This window comes from Cyanistes caeruleus, chromosome 10 (assembly GCF_971803275.1).
Source record: "Cyanistes caeruleus chromosome 10, bCyaCae1.hap1.1, whole genome shotgun sequence".
Taxonomy (NCBI): Eukaryota; Metazoa; Chordata; class Aves; order Passeriformes; family Paridae; genus Cyanistes; species Cyanistes caeruleus.
This window is the reverse complement of record NC_141710.1, coordinates 14,250,833-14,267,656: the sequence shown is the minus strand read 5'-3', so window position 1 is coordinate 14,267,656 and position 16,824 is coordinate 14,250,833. Positions and strand designations below refer to the sequence as shown.

At 44.8% G+C, this 16,824-nt stretch overlaps 1 protein-coding gene across 4 annotated transcripts in view; it reads left to right on the top strand.

Moving 5' to 3' along the window:
• IL1RAP (interleukin 1 receptor accessory protein) overlaps positions 1-16,824 on the top strand; it is a 53,318-nt gene that overhangs the window by 29,225 nt on the left and 7,269 nt on the right. For 2 of the 4 annotated variants that reach the window (XM_086843385.1, XM_023933056.2), the window contains exons 4-11: positions 332-524; positions 2,235-2,400; positions 3,339-3,410; positions 4,564-4,693; positions 5,616-5,764; positions 8,424-8,573; positions 9,438-9,581; positions 12,170-16,282. In XM_086843385.1, coding sequence (XP_086699511.1) covers positions 332-524; positions 2,235-2,400; positions 3,339-3,410; positions 4,564-4,693; positions 5,616-5,764; positions 8,424-8,573; positions 9,438-9,581; positions 12,170-12,615 — 1,450 coding nt within the window. In that variant the 3' untranslated portion in view covers positions 12,616-16,282. Of the gene's footprint in view, positions 1-331; positions 525-2,234; positions 2,401-3,338; positions 3,411-4,563; positions 4,694-5,615; positions 5,765-8,423; positions 8,574-9,437; positions 9,582-12,169; positions 16,283-16,824 lie in introns of those variants that run through there. The other 2 variants (XM_086843384.1, XM_023933054.2) reach the window with 1 other exon arrangement.

Below are 16,824 nucleotides of genomic sequence, written 5' to 3'. Positions count from 1 at the left end.
GTGCAAAATGAACATAGCATCTGCTGTGCACAAGAGCTCTTTTTGATCTTCCTCACATTGTCTTTTGTCTGTGTCTTTGACCTTATGATCTGCTTTAGCAGCAGGGGAGTGGATGTTGCTTGTTAGTCATCTTTATAGGCTTTTGTGAGCTTGTGTGGCCACCTCTGGTGGGGTTTTCTTTCCCATTTATAAATGAGTCAACTAAGGCTGTACATACCTCATCAGCGCTATGATGCTCGTTATTGCAGATGTAATTTTTATTTCATTCCACTCCACTGCTATAGGAGTAAACAAGTTTCATCTAATCAGCCCTGCTCTCATCCACCCTTAGGAACACAACCTACTGCAGCAAAGTTGCTTTTCCCTTGGAGGTTGTTCCGAAGGACCAGCACTCTTGTGTGAGCCATTCCATAAAACCCACTGAGGAGATGTTCTACTTGGAGCATGCCAATCAGAAGATCACATGTCCAGATATTGATGGGTTTTACCCTGCCAGTGTGACACCAACTGTCAAGTGGTACCTGGTAAGAAGGGCTTACTTGGTCAGCAGGGGGATGCAGTGGCGTGTGTGAAAAAGCAGTGGGTGGCATGACAGTCATGGAACTGCATTTCAGAGTCTCCCCAGTGACAATGTTGTTAATGAAGCTTTACTAATTTTAAGAGCTCTGCTCCAATTGAGTTCAAGGGTAAAACTGCTCTTGGAAAGGAATTGAGAGCTAACACTGAAGCTTTTTTTGACCAGCATGCACAAGCACAAAATACTCCTAGGAGGGATTTAGGTGGCTCAGTTCAGTTATGGGCAGTGTGCCTGACGTGCTGTGTGTGAGCCTCTCACTTCCCTGTAAAGGAAACTGCCATTCATGTTCCCTCTTCTTAAAAAAAAACCCCACCCGTTAATGAAATATTCATCCTTTCCAAAATCCTCTGAGGTCAGGAAATGGAGTTTGCAGGCTCTGCAAGGACAATGGGTGTCCTGTTTGACACAATTCATAAAACCTCTTTTCTGAAGACTGAGGCATCTCTACCCCACCCTCCATACATTTTTAATTATTAGACTGTCTCCAGCCATCCTCAGGCTCTTGCCTACAGAATTATTGCTCAATTTTATTAAATTTGATTTTACTCTTTCACTCTAGGTGGATGCCTTTAGTCAGTAGAGAATAAGAAGTCTCAGGGGATGTAAAGTCTAAGAGTTATGGGAATAAATTCTTTAATAACATCCTATAAAGTGCTTTTCTGTTTCTAGATAGAAGATTTTGTATAAATAACAAGGGAAGTTGTCAACAAATGTACCTGCTGATTTAAAAAAAAAAAAAATACCTAAAAGGAAAACTCCACTTCTTAAACCCTTCAGGAAAAAGTTCCTCTTGTGTCAAGAAGAGCTGTTTCACTTCAGTAGTTTAAATGCTTTACTTGTATCGTTCATTGAAATTCACATCTCGGCAATCAATTAGCAGAATGAAACAAAAAGCCCCTTGGAAGTAATTTTTCAGGCAGCAAGTCATCCCATGCCTAATAAAAATCATTAAAAATGGTATATGACCCCTGTCTTAAACTACCCCATTAGGATGTATCTGATTTGGAAATGTACCATTCAAAAATAATCTCTTAGAAAATGCGCACATCTTTGGGTTTTATGACAATCAAGATGTTATCTGCATAACCTTTTTCTGAAAAGGGATCTCCAGCTTGGTATTTTGGCAGTTTTCCTGCCTCGCCTGACAGAAAGAGAGGAGTTATTAAGGTTTATGTACTACAGATTCTCGTTTGCTATTTGCAAATTTTGGGGCCTTATCCTCAGCTGAAGTTAGCCAGGAGAGCTTGATTAGTCCCGAAAGATGGGCATCAATGGGGTACACGTCCTTTAGTCTTAGTATCCATTTGTGAATACGTCATCATTTTTTTCTTGTGACTTTTACTTTTTTTCTTCACTCTGCTGAGATGCTCACTTTGATTGCCAAGGTACTTCTGGATGAGAGAGCTCTCCTTTATAAAATTGTCTGTGTAAAAAGTGGGATAAAGCCATTAGGGTGATCTGCTTCACCACTTCATTTTCAAGGTGAACATAGCAGTCTATTCTCCAACATGCTCAAAGTTCATGGTATTTAGGTCTGACCTACATCATGATCCCAAGTGTCGTATCAATAGTTTAAAATCAGATCTTTGTAGTAGGATTTAAACCAATATCTGTACTTTTAAATCCCAAACTCAAGTATTTTTCTGCCTGACTCCAGAACTGCAACTCTGTGGATGGCTTCTATGAGCGATATCCCCAAGGGCCCAGGCTTGTCATTGGCATTGTCCGCAGTGCGTATAAAGGGAATTACACTTGCATTGTGACATTCAAGGACCACGGAAGAACCTATAATCTCACCAGAACCATAAAGATGAAGGTGGTGGGTAAGAATGACTTGAAAATGTGCAAAATGCATGTGGGTAACTGCAGGAGTGGTAAAAACAGCTTGAAGAGTTTGTTGCAGGATCCATTTCTGATTGTATTAAATCTGTGTTACCCAACTGACCTGGTGTATTTTTTCATGCTGGGGTCAGACTTGTGTGACTGCCCAGAACATACTGCCAAAGAGGTCTCTCCCACCACCATGTCAAATGCCCCAAACACAAAAAGAGAGTGGCCAGGCTCAGGCTGGTGAGGTTCAGCCCATGAGATGGCCAGGGGTACCCTCTGCTGGCATGTGAATGCATAACCTTGGCACTCCTGCTCCTGGTCTCCTGTGCCCTTTGCTCGTCACTATTTGTGGGATTGTCACTTCATAAGCAACTTGTCTTCATCTTCGTGGAATCTCAAAGCCATTTGTGCTGGGGTTGAGACTGCTAATCAGCCAGGCAGAGCTCTAGGTACCCACTGCTTGGACATGTCCATCCCAGGCTCAGCCTACCTGCCAGGGAATTGTAGAGTTTAAAAATGTAGTGAGCTGTAGGATGCATTCTAAGTTCCACAGAAAGAGCTGTTTTAAGGGCTGGAATGAATATTTGTGACACTAAATGATGTTTGTATTTTGTTTTTTAGAAGCGGTAGTAAAAAGAAACTGGTGCAGGTTATACCTTGTGGGAGATGAGAAGGTTATGCAGCTCTTCTGATGTGAGAGCCCCAAACTATCTTACCTAAACTTTGGGGGAGCCACAAAATCTGGATGTGGCCCTGAGTCTGGGGACTAGGATTAGATTTGTGTGTGCATGGACCTATGCAGCAGGAATGCATCATGAGTTAGATTGGGGAATGTGCGGTGAGGCGCGAGGGCATTGGGAGTGAGGCTGCAAGAATTCCAGGTTTTCCTGAAATGTGGGTCTCCATGGGGGCTCTCTGTTGTCTCCTGCAGGATCTCCAAACAAGGCCTTGCCACCACAGTTCACCTCTCCAAATGAGAAAGTTGTGTATGAGCTGGAAGCAGGTAAAGTCCAACACTTGCAGCCTGACAGTGGGTCAGGGAGACCCAGCCAGGCACAAAGCTCTCCCCTTCCACTGCATCCCCGGTGCTTTCCCTTGCAGAGCACACAAGCTGCCATGGCTTGCCTGGTAGACAGTGTGGGATGCCAGTTCTTGATGCCAGAATAGGAGAGCACAGCTTTAAAAGTTGATTTTTTTGCAAGCACAACTAAAGACAGGCATGGAGATACAAAACTGCAGCTGTAGAAGCAGATCAAATGGGGACTCAGCTGCATAGGAGAATTCCTGCAGGACCTGGTCTCAGCCCTGGCCCTGCTGTGGTTTGCTCCTATCCTCCCTCATTCACCCCTACAGTGGCTTCAACCTTCTAGCCAATTCTTGCTCATCTCCCTTTATTTTTGGCTGATGACTTCCTAATTAATAACAGCTCTCCTTCTGCTGACCTCGCTGTGCTGGCTAATGGGGTACCACACCCTTTCCCTCACCCCTTCCCCCACACAATCAGTTTTGCCTAATAGCTTTTTGGAGCAATTCCCTATATCAAATGGATTGTGTCCGATTACATTGCTGTAATAAATGTGGTGGCAATGATGATGATTCGCACCAGAGTCTTCACTTTAAAGAACAGCTCTTTTGGCTCAGAAGGTCAGATTTCATCCACAGTCTCCTGTAAGATAAAATCAGATTACAGGCTGATCACCAAAATATTCACACTCCCAAGTCCGATCTTGAACAGAAGTCAAATTCCTGAAGAAGTGTTTCCAAACCAAAATGGTTTTGTGGAGCTTGATCCTTCACTTTATGGTATCTGTCCACTGTGCACTGGGATTGATAAGCACTGCCCCACTTTCCAAGGAAGTGGTTGGCAAGGAGCACGTCCCTTTCGGTGCGGTCACTTGGTGCAATCAAGGAATTTGTAACACATTTGTGAAGGCAGGACATTTTTTTTTTTTAATTTACCTGTCTGTCACAAATCATCATGTCAGGGATGTTAAGCTGTTATTACAGTTTATGTCAGAAAGTGGAAGTTGGCCTCATTGTTTCCTGAAGGGGGGCAGAGCTCAGGCTGGTAGGATTTTGGAAAGCACTAAAGTAAGGGTGGTGCTGTTCCTGCACTGCAATACCTTTTCTCCTAGGAGATGGTTCTTTCTTTGCAGGTGATGACCTTATCCTGCCCTGTGAGGTTTTCTTCACATTCCTGAAGGACTCCCGAACTGAGGTATGGTGGACCATAGATGGGAAAAACACAGATGACATCTCAGACCCCAAGATAAAAGTGACACAGAGGTAACATGTAATGTGAACCTTCATTTTTATCTAATCCCCTGGGACCTGTGTGGGTACAGGCATGTGACAGTCCTAATGGAATGTGAAGTCTCCCTGTTAATCAGAAGCCCTTGTGCTTGCACCATGCTATGATGAGCACCAGGACCTCCAAGGAGGAGGCCTCCAGGGCTGGTCATATCTTACAGATGGATTTGAGGGAACTTTGTTAACCAGTTCACATCATCATCTGTTCGGGTCCTGGTAGTGATGCCAACAGCTGCTGTGTTGTGGGACTTATAAAACAGGGGCAGACAATTCTATTTAGAGAAGTGTTCCCAAATAGCATAAGGGATAAAAGTGTTTCAGAAAAGCAGAGGCTGAAAACAAAAATGTAATATTAGACATAGTATTGATTAGGAAGAGTAGATATTCAATCACATAAAGAGCACAACTGAGGATCAAAGTCCCATTTGCTGGATGCTGAATTTCACACAGAAGGCAGTCACTGCCCTAGCTGATTTGCAAACCAATGTAGAAAAAGGAAAGGCAAAAGGAAATAGTGTATCCTCATTTTGCAGACGGTCAATTCAGGCAGAGAGAGACAAAGTGACTCATCCAGGACTGTATAGGGAATGTGACGTGAGCTCTGAATCTTGAGTTTGTGAGATCTTCTTGTTTATAGGCAAGAACTTCCATTTCCTCTAAAAGGCAATATGGCCCAGCTGCAATGAGAAAATTATGAGTGGTAAAATAAATATTAAGGAAAATCAGATAAAGGAATAGCTGCAGCTGTATTACAATCTGAAGTGTATATTGATTTATAAATCTCAAGTTATGTGTTTTGGCCTCTTTAAAAGAAGAGGTTGTATCAGGGAAAGGAATATCTGTCACTAAAACCTTGCTGCACTTTCACAAGTGTAATGCTCTAGTTTTTCTCTTACAGTGAAATTACTAGAGATTTTGAAGACAAGACTCTGATAAGGACTCTAACAGTTGCAAAAGCCACGGCAGAGGAGCTGAAGCGGAATTACACTTGCTATGCCAGGAACGCCAAAGGCGAGGAGCGCAGCCAGGCCGTGGTGCGCATGAAAGGTACGAGACCTGCTGGGCAGGGCTAAATGTATGGATGCTAAATGTGAGCAAAAGCAGGCAGCACAGTGCCTGTGGAAAAGCAGGCAGCATAACTTTCTCAGACTCGCCTGAGAAAGTGGCCTGGGAAGTCATAAGGAGGAATCAAAACAATCCTCACAGATAGAAGACAGCCTTGCAGGTGCTGTTTGTCAGTCTCTTGTTTTCTTGCAAGAGAAGGTCGAGGGGTGGTGTACCCCACTGACCAATGATGGTGATGTGTTAGTTCACTGACCAGTAAGAGTTTTACCTTTCTGTACTTTCATGTATCGGTCTATAAAAGAAGATCTGAGGTAATAAACCTTGTTCTCCTGTAAAACTCACAAGAGCTGTGTTGTACTGCCTCGCCCTTCCCAATATAGTGTGACAGGGCTGTGCTGGGAGCGTGCTTGTGGGGGCTCTTGCTGCTGCCTTGAGCCTTGCCCTGCAAAACAGTAAGGGAGCAAAGAATTCCATCAGGCCTTTCTGCCTAACACAGCCTGTTCTGTAGGCACTGCTGTCATACTGCACCACTTTTTGGAGCCAGGGATCAAAGGGCAATTCCATGGGCAAGTTCCTCAGAAGAGAAAGGACAGATCTGTTGTCCTTATCCTATCCATGTACCACAACTGAAGCAGAGCTGAGGGAACAGGCTGCTTAAAATTGTTTCAGGTTATTTGGTTGTGTGAGGGTTTTGCGGTTTTGCATGACACAATGGCTACCAGTTGGAATCCTCCAGAAGACAGTCTGCACTCACTGGCTTTGCTCAGGGAGTGAGACAGTCACACCACAACACACTCTGGCTTTACTCCTTGCTGTCATGATGCTGCAGTCTAGATACAGCCACCTCACCATGGATGGTATAGACTGATTCAGCTCTGTTGTGTGTGGGCTTTTCTTACATCTTTTTTTCTTCAAATATTTGGTTCTTGTTTCCCAGACCCACCTCTCAGTAACAAAAGCTATGTGAGGCTTCCTGATTAAGGTGGATTTTTCTGCCTCCTTATCAGCCTCATCTAGAGCTTCAACACGTGCTTTTACTGCCAGACCTCCCCTCTCCCACGGGGAATGCTGCCATGCCTTGTGAAGCTTACACCAGACACCTTCTTCCCTCTAATCTGCATTATAAGTGTGGGAAGGCTCATGGAGGTCTTTACTGGAAGATCTTTTTCTTCTTGGTACTTGTCCTCCTTCTTTTTTAGTTTCATTCCATTGAGACAAACCTTTTCTGGATTGTTAGGGAGGAACAATACACCACACACATAACTAAGAAAGGCTGAAACCATCTGTCAGTGTGTTCATACTCCATATATAATTCTTCTGGGGTGATAATATTTGTACATGTAGTAGAAGTGAATCTGAAGTACTCAGATTCTTTATCTATATATCAGTGCCTGAATACTGTTTTCTAATGGACTGATCTGTACTACCCTCCCTTTTCCTCCCCACGTCTGTTCTTGGTTAGTTGACTGGGTTTGCTCTAAGCAGACGTGGTTACCCACCACTCCTTTGTCCTTCTCTGTTCCACAGAAAACTCCAAGAGCCATCCTTAGCTGCTGCTAGCAGAGCAACCTTATGCTAAGCTCAGTGCAGCCCATCCCACTGCACATCCTGCAGGAGCATTAGGCATGCCAGAACATAACCCCTCAGCACCACGCTTACATTTTTAGCAAGCAGCTCTATATGTTGGCTCCAACTCTTTCATTACATTAGGTCATATACTTATCTTGCTTTTTCTGGATGATTTCCCTCTCCTTCTCATGTACCTCTGCTGCTCATCACCTAATGAACATTGATAAATGCCTTCCATTTTCAATTTTGTAATTCAGTTTTATTAGAAACTTATTAAATATTAGAATTTGGTGGTGTTTCCACTCCCTGTTGTTCTTTTATTGTGCAGTTTCCCAATTTGCACATCAACTGTTACCAACAGAGTTGCCCAAGGATACAGTTAGAAATTTTCTATCCTAAGTACAAAGAAACAGCAGTGGTGTGACAGACAGTGTATGAGTTGGAGGAGACCTGTGGTGTTCTGGCTTGATGCCCACAGGTTGTCCTGTTTGTTTGCAAGCATTTCAGCTTTTCTGTAAGGAACTCTGATTCTTCTTTCATGGTAGAAAAGAGTCAGGCCATGGCTAGTTACATCCTGGGTGTCAGTCTGGGACAAGCCACGAGACCCATATCTGACAGGGAGGGAGAACTGTGGCCATTGCTTTTATTTTGCAGCAGATGCTTTATCTGGATCTCTTAGAAGTCATAGCAATTGTGTTGCCCCAATAGTTTGTTGATACTGCTGAGAAGGTCATGTTCATGTTCTGGCTTTGGGCTGTGCAGGTTTTTTCCACCAACAGGTCATTCTATAACCTGGCTGCTTCCAGGCTCTCACTCAGAGACAGAAATCCAGCTATGGACTTGCTCTGCCAGCATAAGCAGACCTAATAACCCAGAATGGGGCTCCAGGGTGGCCAGCCATCACGTGTCCTGTCAGAAAAGACTTGGCTTGGCCACCTTACTCTGAAGGGTCAGCTTGGCTCCTTGCTGTTCCTCTGTGGTATTTGGCTGCCTGTGACACAAGCTTGCTCCTGTCCAGCTGAAGGTCCAAGCTGTTCTTTAAACCTGACACCCTGTTTATTTTTGTATTCAGTTGTAGCACCCAAGTACACTGTGGAGCTGGCCTGTGGCCTGGGGGCCACCATCCTGCTCGTTGTGGTGCTCATAGTCGTCTATCACGTCTATTGGCTTGAAATGGTCCTCTTCTATCGGGCTCATTTTGGAACAGATGAAACCATTCTAGGTAAGCAGTTAAAAAGTTTTCATTTATTTATTCTGCTGCAGGCCAGGCCCTTTGTTTTCAAATAGGAATTTTCCTATAAGCTATTTTTAAACCTCTTCACAGCATAATAACATTTTGACCTTCCATTTCTCTATCTACATGCAGTTGTGTGGGTCATTGCTCATTAGAGCAAGAGGAGTCAGGCTTTTGGCTCAGGGAAAAGGAGAAAGAAGTCCTCTGTATTCTCTGCAGAGGTGGAAAATGGACATGCCAGGCTCCCTGGGGCCCTGCCCTGCTGATCTAGCTGCACCATCCAGTCTAGATTGTCGAGATATGTCATCAGGTTTCAGTAAGTCCTTGGTTTCCCTGGTGACTCTGTGTAAAGGATTCATTATCTGATCCAGAGTGATCTGCTTTAAAATGTGGTAAGGCATCCAAAAGGTTGGATGTGGAAATCACCATTCTGTCCTCAGTTCTTCCACAGCTTCCCTGTGTTACTGGGAGTTCATTGCTAGGGACTCTGAGGTGAGATTTCCTCCTCTGGAGGAGGAGGAGGGTGTTTGAGCCATTGCAGCTTGTGGTGTGAACCTGCCACGGGGGTGCGGCAGCTCTCGGAGGGTGTAGGCAGGGTGCAAGTCTCTGTCTGGTGGGACTGCTTGTGCGGATAGACAGCAGCGAGAGGGAGCAGAATCGAAAATGTCAAAAGACAAAAGAAGCCTGGACAGAATGGGTTGGACTGGTGGAAATGGAGGTGCCTAAACCTGCAGTGCCTGGGCTCCAGGTGAGCCTTCGCACCTGCTTTTATTGCAAGTGAAAGGCCCAGCATGGGCGGTATCACGGGTGTCCCTTGTCCCGTTTGTGTCTCCCTGTGCTCCCGCTGCCCAGACGGGAAGGAGTACGATGTGTACGTGTCCTACGCGCGCAACGCGGAGGAGGAGGAATTTGTGCTGCTGACGCTGCGGGGAGTCCTGGAGAACGAGTTCGGGTACAAGCTGTGTATCTTCGACAGAGACAGCCTCCCTGGGGGAAGTGAGTATCTCACAGGGGGCACTGCTCCATGCACGTCCTCTATTTATTGTTCTTTGAGGTATTGATCACTGACTGCAACAAGCCTATCCAGATTATCTTTTGGGTTTTTTGTTAATGAACTCTTTATGGTGTCTTCTAATGTTTTTGCTTCACATGTCAGTGTTGCAGATGCTCCAGGCCACCAAAAGGGCTGCTGTGGGGATGGTGGTTGGTTGTTTCAGTTGCTCTTTCCAGGAGTGACGTACAGGAATGTCAGCAGGGGGAACCGGAAAACTGACCTTCGTGCACGCCCTGTGAGCTGCCCAGAGCTCATCATCTTAAAAGATGGGATAAAGTCAAGACTAGAAGAGGCAAGGAAAGTGTTATACTCGATCAGCTCACAGAGGGTAACAGTGATCCTTGTAAAAACCAGGAGTGTCTACTTCAGGAAGGAGTGAATGGTGCTTGTTAGAAAAATAAGCTAAATCAGTGAGAAGATAATGTGTCATTCATCCTCGTTAATTAGTGAGCTTGTGTCTAATATGGCATACAATTAAGCTACTATTATTAAAAATACTTTGAAGGTAGTGAGACTCATCTCTTCAGTAAGATGTAGTCCCTTTTTACTGTTTTGAGATAAATCATAGAAGGTTCTGGACAAAGTGTCTGCTGCAGGGAGGCAGGGAATCATCAAGAGTGGAAGTTTGTGAAGCTATCTAGATACAGATACTTTCACAAAAGTTCCACAGCAAGGGCACAAATTTAGACAACACTCTTGATTTTCAGTTTCTTCAGAGGCTGAGTTGGTTATGTTATGTTAAAAGTTCAAAGTCTGAATTTCTGCCAGTGCAGACCACCCCACTTTGAATTCATGGGCTTTGGGTCAGGACCCAAAATCCATTGGGGGGTCCCTTTTGAGTAGGAGCAGAAGGGACTTCTGAATTCTCAGCCCACCTGCCTGATAAAGGGAGCAGAATCTCCTTGGGTTCTGTTATCTTTCTCTCCTAGATGGTTGCCAGAATCTAGGAGCACCTTGAAGTTTGAGAGTAAATATGTGTCTCAGTGAGATAGCTGCCAGCCTGGTGCTGTTCCTTCTTGAAGAGAGCCTGAATGACATGGCAGGGCACCCTCCAGGCTCAATTTGCTTGATGGCAATGTCAGGCTCAGAGCAGGTTTGTTATGAGCCATTTTCACCAGATGTCCATCTCCCTCCTGTTACCTCTGCTCCTTCTTGCCCTGTTCACTTTGGAGAGTGCCATTTTCCTTCCAGAATAGCTCTTCTGGGCTCTCTGTCCTTCACCCTTAACCCCAAATGTTCCCATCTCTGTGCCCCTCAGTCCCTGCCAGCCTTAAGCCAGCTCCAGCCCTGCAAGCACTGCTGGAGTGGTTTGTCACTGCACTGCCGTCTGCAATGCTGCTGGGGCTTCCCTGGCGCTTCTTAGCGAGGATTTGACTAATCTCCTTCTCAAGAAAGCACGGCAGGCCAGGAAATAGCTTTTGGCAGCTGGTGTCATGCCTCCAGAGTGTGCATCTGTGTCATGGGTAGAGAGTTATGTTGTCCTTGATGAAGAAACAGTGGGAGATGGATTATCCCATGAGTTAGCTGACAGGAACTAATCAAGCATGCTTGACAGCTAAATGAAGTTGTCTGTCAGCATTATTTTGCTCTCCATTGTAATTTCTGACCAGTCAAGAGTGTGCCCTTATCAAGGAAGTGTGGGAGATCCTGCAGCAGAGAGTACAAGCTCCGGGATTCACACTTACAAGAGATTTTCACATTAATTACAAGAAGGTGGCCAAGGACAGTCTACCTGCAGATGTTAGAAAATTAAAGAGGATCCTCGGTTACCATGACATTTCTCCAGCTCAAAAGGTGTCATTTTTTGGACACTTCACTAAAAGACCTCAGAGTCAGTGCTAAAAATGCTCTAATCTGCTTTCATAGATGACGGCAGCAGGAATAGATGAGTAACCAGAGTTAGGATGGTAGCATTACTAAAGCAAACTATCCCATGAGGACATTTGGGGAGGGTGTAAATACTTATTTTGTGTGAGGAAACTGGCAAGAGGAGTGAAGGGAGTATCCAGAGTCATTCTGGACATCTGCCTGTGGAGGATGTAAGCATAGACATTCAGGCTTCCTGAAACCTCTTCAGGATGAGTCTTTCTGTTGAGTTCATTCAGCCAGCAGTTTCCCTGCCCTGCTCCAGAGAGCCTCTTTTCCCCCTCTAACTAGAAGGAAGCTAAATCTCAGCTGGAGATCAGCAGCCCTCTTGGCCACAAGGCATCCTCACAGCACTGTCTGGTGTCACTGATGTGTAGTACAGTGACTTTTAGGTGTAGCTCTCTTGGTTATCTCTGTGTAGCATGGAGAGGAGGAAATGCATCTATAGATAGTCTGGAGCTGATGGAGAAGATGTCACTGTATGGGTAGGGGGAACCAGGAGGTCCCACCTGAAGTCACTTACAGAGTTGGGAAGCACTAGTGTAGTCTAGAGAGGGCCTCCAAGGGATTTATTGTCCCCTTCAAGAGGCACCTGGTGTCACAGCAGCAGGTCAGCAGCATGTTCTTGGGCATCACTAACCACATCAATGTTTCTTTCTCCCAGTTGTCACAGACGAAACCCTGAGCTTCATCCAGAAAAGCCGACGTCTGCTTGTTGTCCTGAGCCCCAACTACGTCTTGCAGGGGACACAGGCCCTGCTGGAGCTCAAGGCTGGCCTAGAGAATATGGCCTCCAAGGGCAACATCAAAGTCATTCTAGTGCAGTACAAAGCCATCAAGAAGAGCAAAGTGAAGGAGCTGAAGCAGGCCAAGGCGGCCTTGAATGTCATTAAATGGAAAGGCGAGAAATCCAAGTTCCCAAAGGGCAGGTTCTGGAAGCAGCTGCAAGTGGAAATGCCAGTGAAAAAAATTAGCAGGAGTTTAAGCCTTGATGGGTTAATGCATATCCCTGAAAAATGTTTGACACAATCAGAAAACAAACCAAAACACACCGCAAAAATCCACAAGTTAGGCCAGGGAGTGGGGAGGAACTCAGGGTTTTTTCCATGAAGGATCATGTCCCAAGCATTTCAGAGGATAGTCATGTTTTCCCTGCAGCTTTGATATTGCTCTGTCAGTAGAGAGACCAAAGATGCAAACACCTGCTCTCTGCAAATGTATGTCCTTGTTATCAACCACACAAGTCCTGGGCTTAAGATCTAAATTTGCTATCCAGGTGGGATGCATCCAGAACCTTGTGATAGCATGGCCAGTACTCCTAGATCCAGTTCCTCTGGGATCTTCATTAGCATCCAGGACAGAGCTTCTTTCCACTCCTAAGTGACTTCACTCCTTTCTGGTCCTCAGTCCCTGTTGCAGAGGCTGAGGAGCAATTTGCAGGGTGGCTCCAGTGTGGAGCCTTTCCTGCATGTCCCAGGTCTGTAGTCCCAATCACTTGTGGGATCACAGACTTCTGCTGCACTGTGAAGAGCGTAGGCTCTTAAAGCTCCTCATCTTTGCTCCCCAAATTTCCTTTGAAGCAGATGCATCCAGGTAGTTTGGTAATAGGAAATCGCTGTTACAGAAGCATTAAAAAAACCCCCATAACTCTACTGGGTGCTATCTGTATTGTAGCACATCTAGTAACAAGTGGTCAGTCTCTGGGACTCTGCAGTCTCACAAGTGCCCCAGATCCTTCAGAGCTGCTTGTAATCCAGGGAAATCTCTCATAAGTACAGGCCATGGGCATATGAGAGATGTTTCTTTGTAGAGTAAACTCAGGGGCTTCACAAGCACTACAAGAAACCCCAGTGTACTACTGAACCTGCCTACTGTCTGCCACTGGCTGGGAGAAAGCATCATGCAGGTGCTTCCAAGGTGTTTGGGATGACACTGGATAGATGCCCAACTCAGAAGGACACCCGAGAAACTTACTTGAACTTCCTGAAAATTACTAGTTCTGTCCATGTAGGTAGGATTATGAGGGCAGGCTGAGAAAGCTGGGGATGTTCTCCCTGGAGAAGGCTCCTGGGAGACCTTTTCATGGCCTTTCAGTGCTGAAAGAGGGCTTATAAAAAAAGTGGGGACAGGATTTTTAGTAGGGCCTTTTGCAATTACCCCTTTAGGGACAAGGGCTAATGGTTTTAAACTAAAAGAGGGTAGATCCAGACTATATTTAAGGAGTACATCTTTTACACTGAGAATGGTAAAACACTGGCACAAGATGCCCAGGGAAGTGGTGGATGCTCCATCCCTGGAAGCATTTCAAGGCCAGGTTGGACAAGGCTCTGAGAAATCCATTGCATATATCCCTGCTTATTGCAGGGAGGGTGGTCTTTGAAGGTTCTTCCCAACCCAAATTATTCTATGATTTTATGAAGACTCTGTCTTCAATACCTGGTTATGAACAGCATTGCCATTTTTAATTCAGGGCTTAGGTTTAAATGAGCTTTGGCTTTACAAAGCAAGTCTCTCCCCTTCTTGATTCCAGCCCAGAGCTGCAAAACAGAGGGTGTATCTCAGCTTCTGCAACACTTGTGCAAATGGGAAGCACAAAAACCTGCTGTGTAGGTGTCCTTGCTGCAGCAGGAGAGGGCGTGGTGAGTTAACCCCCATCACACATCTGGTGCTGAGGAGGGGAGTTTCCTTTCTTACAGGACAGACCGAAGCACAGTGAGGCCCTGACATTGACTGGTGCTATGGTTCACAATGTTTTCAAATAAAACTTCAGGCTCCATTCTCTTGCAGCTCCTAGTGCAAGGATCTGCCCGCTTAATTATGGAGTTCAGTATTACATGCATCAAGTGCATGCTACTTTTTATTGGTGATGATTTTGCTCCTGAGTCACCTTTGGCTCATGCATTTGTTCTGTTGGTGTCCAGTGGGTGAAGCATAAGCATTCATAATGGCACTGTAAAAGCACTACAGTTAGGAGTCTATGCACTATTCACCCAGCTGAATTGGGAGCTTTGAGAGCATCCCAGTAAAAAGCCCAGCCTTAAAGGTGTGGGACTGAATCCTGGTGTCAGAGAAACCTTGTCCTTAGCATTTTATGATTAATAATGTTATTCCAGGGCTGCAGGGAGCTACAGCCCCCCATGCCCTTAGTCATGTACTGTATGTCATGTTTAGGAATGGTACCCCACAGTTCAGTGCTTCCCCTGAAACCATGTGCCCTCTTCTTTTTTCTCCTCTTCCTCCCCTGCAGAGGATGGGAGAGGGAATTGAAGGTACAGAAGGTAAAGATCCCTCCATGAGATAAGAAAAAATTATTTGCTGCAAACAGGAATGAAATAAAAAAATTAACAACAATACTGGTGATAGAGGGTACAAGAAATGAATGATTCCCATGGAAAAAAACCCTGACAATTGACCATATCCAACCATTCCTTCTTCTGCACTGCACTGGCCCAGCTGTGCTGTGCTGGGACCCTTTCTCTCCAAAAGAGACCCCCTTCCCCCAACCTTTGCAAATGCAAGGTGGTTTAGAATAATGTCAGTGATTCAACAGGACATGCCTCCTCCTGACTACTGCAAAAACTAACCCTGTCCTGGCCGGAACCAGGACACTGTACAAATGTGTAACAAATAGGGCTTCTTTCTTACTGTCTTCTTCATCTTCCCCACCCCAAGTAAGCTTTGATTTAAGCAGGTAAAATTGCAGTCAGCTTCACTGGAGGCAGTGGAGCTTGTCATCTGCTCAGAGGTGCTTAAAAGTTTTGTTATGAGCTTTTCTACTGTGGTTGTCTGTGGAGGGATAGAGCTGCTTCCCACACTCCAGAAAACCTAATTTATAAGAGATAGCACCCAAACCTGTCCTTGGCTTTGTGAACTCATTGCAACCCTGTCATTGTGCCAACTTCACCTTTTTGTTTGTGTTTTAAGCATTTCTCTAATCAGCTGCCAGATCTGCAAGCAGACGGAAGGGCCTGAGGCCAAAGCAGAGCTGTGTTAGATTCCTATATGATTTTTGAAAGATTGACTCCCAAATACTCATAAATTGAATTGACATCCCAGACCTCACTACATCACATCTCACTTTTGACTGAGTTACCAAGAGAATTTATGCGGATTGCTATCTTGAAAACTAAGCCTTCTGATCTTGTTTTCATAATTTTAGTTACTTCACCAGGAAAGTAACTATAAACATAGGTTGTTTATACATTCCTTCTACGAAACATCCTTTGATAGACATTTCGCATGACTAGTGTGTTTGGGAAGGTGGTAACTTAATTATCCAATCCCTGGTCATAGTCGAGAATCTAAAAATACTGGAGTCAGAAAATAAAGTTCTGGATCAGGTTCCTCTCACCCAGGAGCTTTACCACTGGCCTTGCTGGGGTTTTTCAGGACAGGGGTAAAGCCCAGTCCCAACTGTAAAGCAAATCTGCAAGCACCTTAGATATGCCTGCCATTTCATTCTATGCCACATGCGGTTTCCATTGTGGGATTCTGTCACAGCATCCATCTGAATCAGTTAATTCATTTGAATTTCTGTGCACTAACCTAACATTTATCAATATGCAGCTCATGCAAAATTCTTCATTGTTTTTCCATCAGGAAACAGCGTGGCACAAATTGGAAAAAATATCTTCCCTTCCCGTTCTGTTTGATGTTGTACAGCTGTTTTAGAGTTCTCCTTTTTCTGTATGTTTTTGCCTTTGTGTGATTTGGTCTGTGAAGTGTCAGTATTATTTTATTTTGCTTTTCAATAAAACATTTTCATTTTTGCATTTCAGTCCTTGTGCATTTCTCATAAGTACCATCTTCCCATTACGTCTGTGAAATGCTGTTAAAGAAAGATGATTGTGTGTAGCCCAAGCATCAAGATCATTTGGGACTGCTTCTCGGAACAGGACATTTTCCTGGTTGTTTCATGCTGTGCCTGCAGAGGCACCTGAGTTCCAAGGGCCATCCAAGCAGAAACACAGTGACACACAGCAGTCAGATATCTCACATCAGTGGACCCACACACACAGAAAGTCTCTGATCTGAAGGGTGTTCACTTGGCAATCACAAGACAGAAAGTTGGGAAGACAACATCATCTCTTTGCTTTAAATATCAAATCAGAATCTTAGAATTCTGCCCAAACCACAGAAATCAAATTCACTCTTAGGCTACTTTGCCTATCAGCTTCTAGGTTCAGTCAGCTTCATATTTTCTCATCCAAGTCACTTTCTTGCCCATTTCCCATGTTTGCCTGCCTGCAGGTAAGTTGAGAGACAGCCCAGCACTTCCAGACCACTAGCAAAATGAGTGCCTGTGACTATCTATGGATT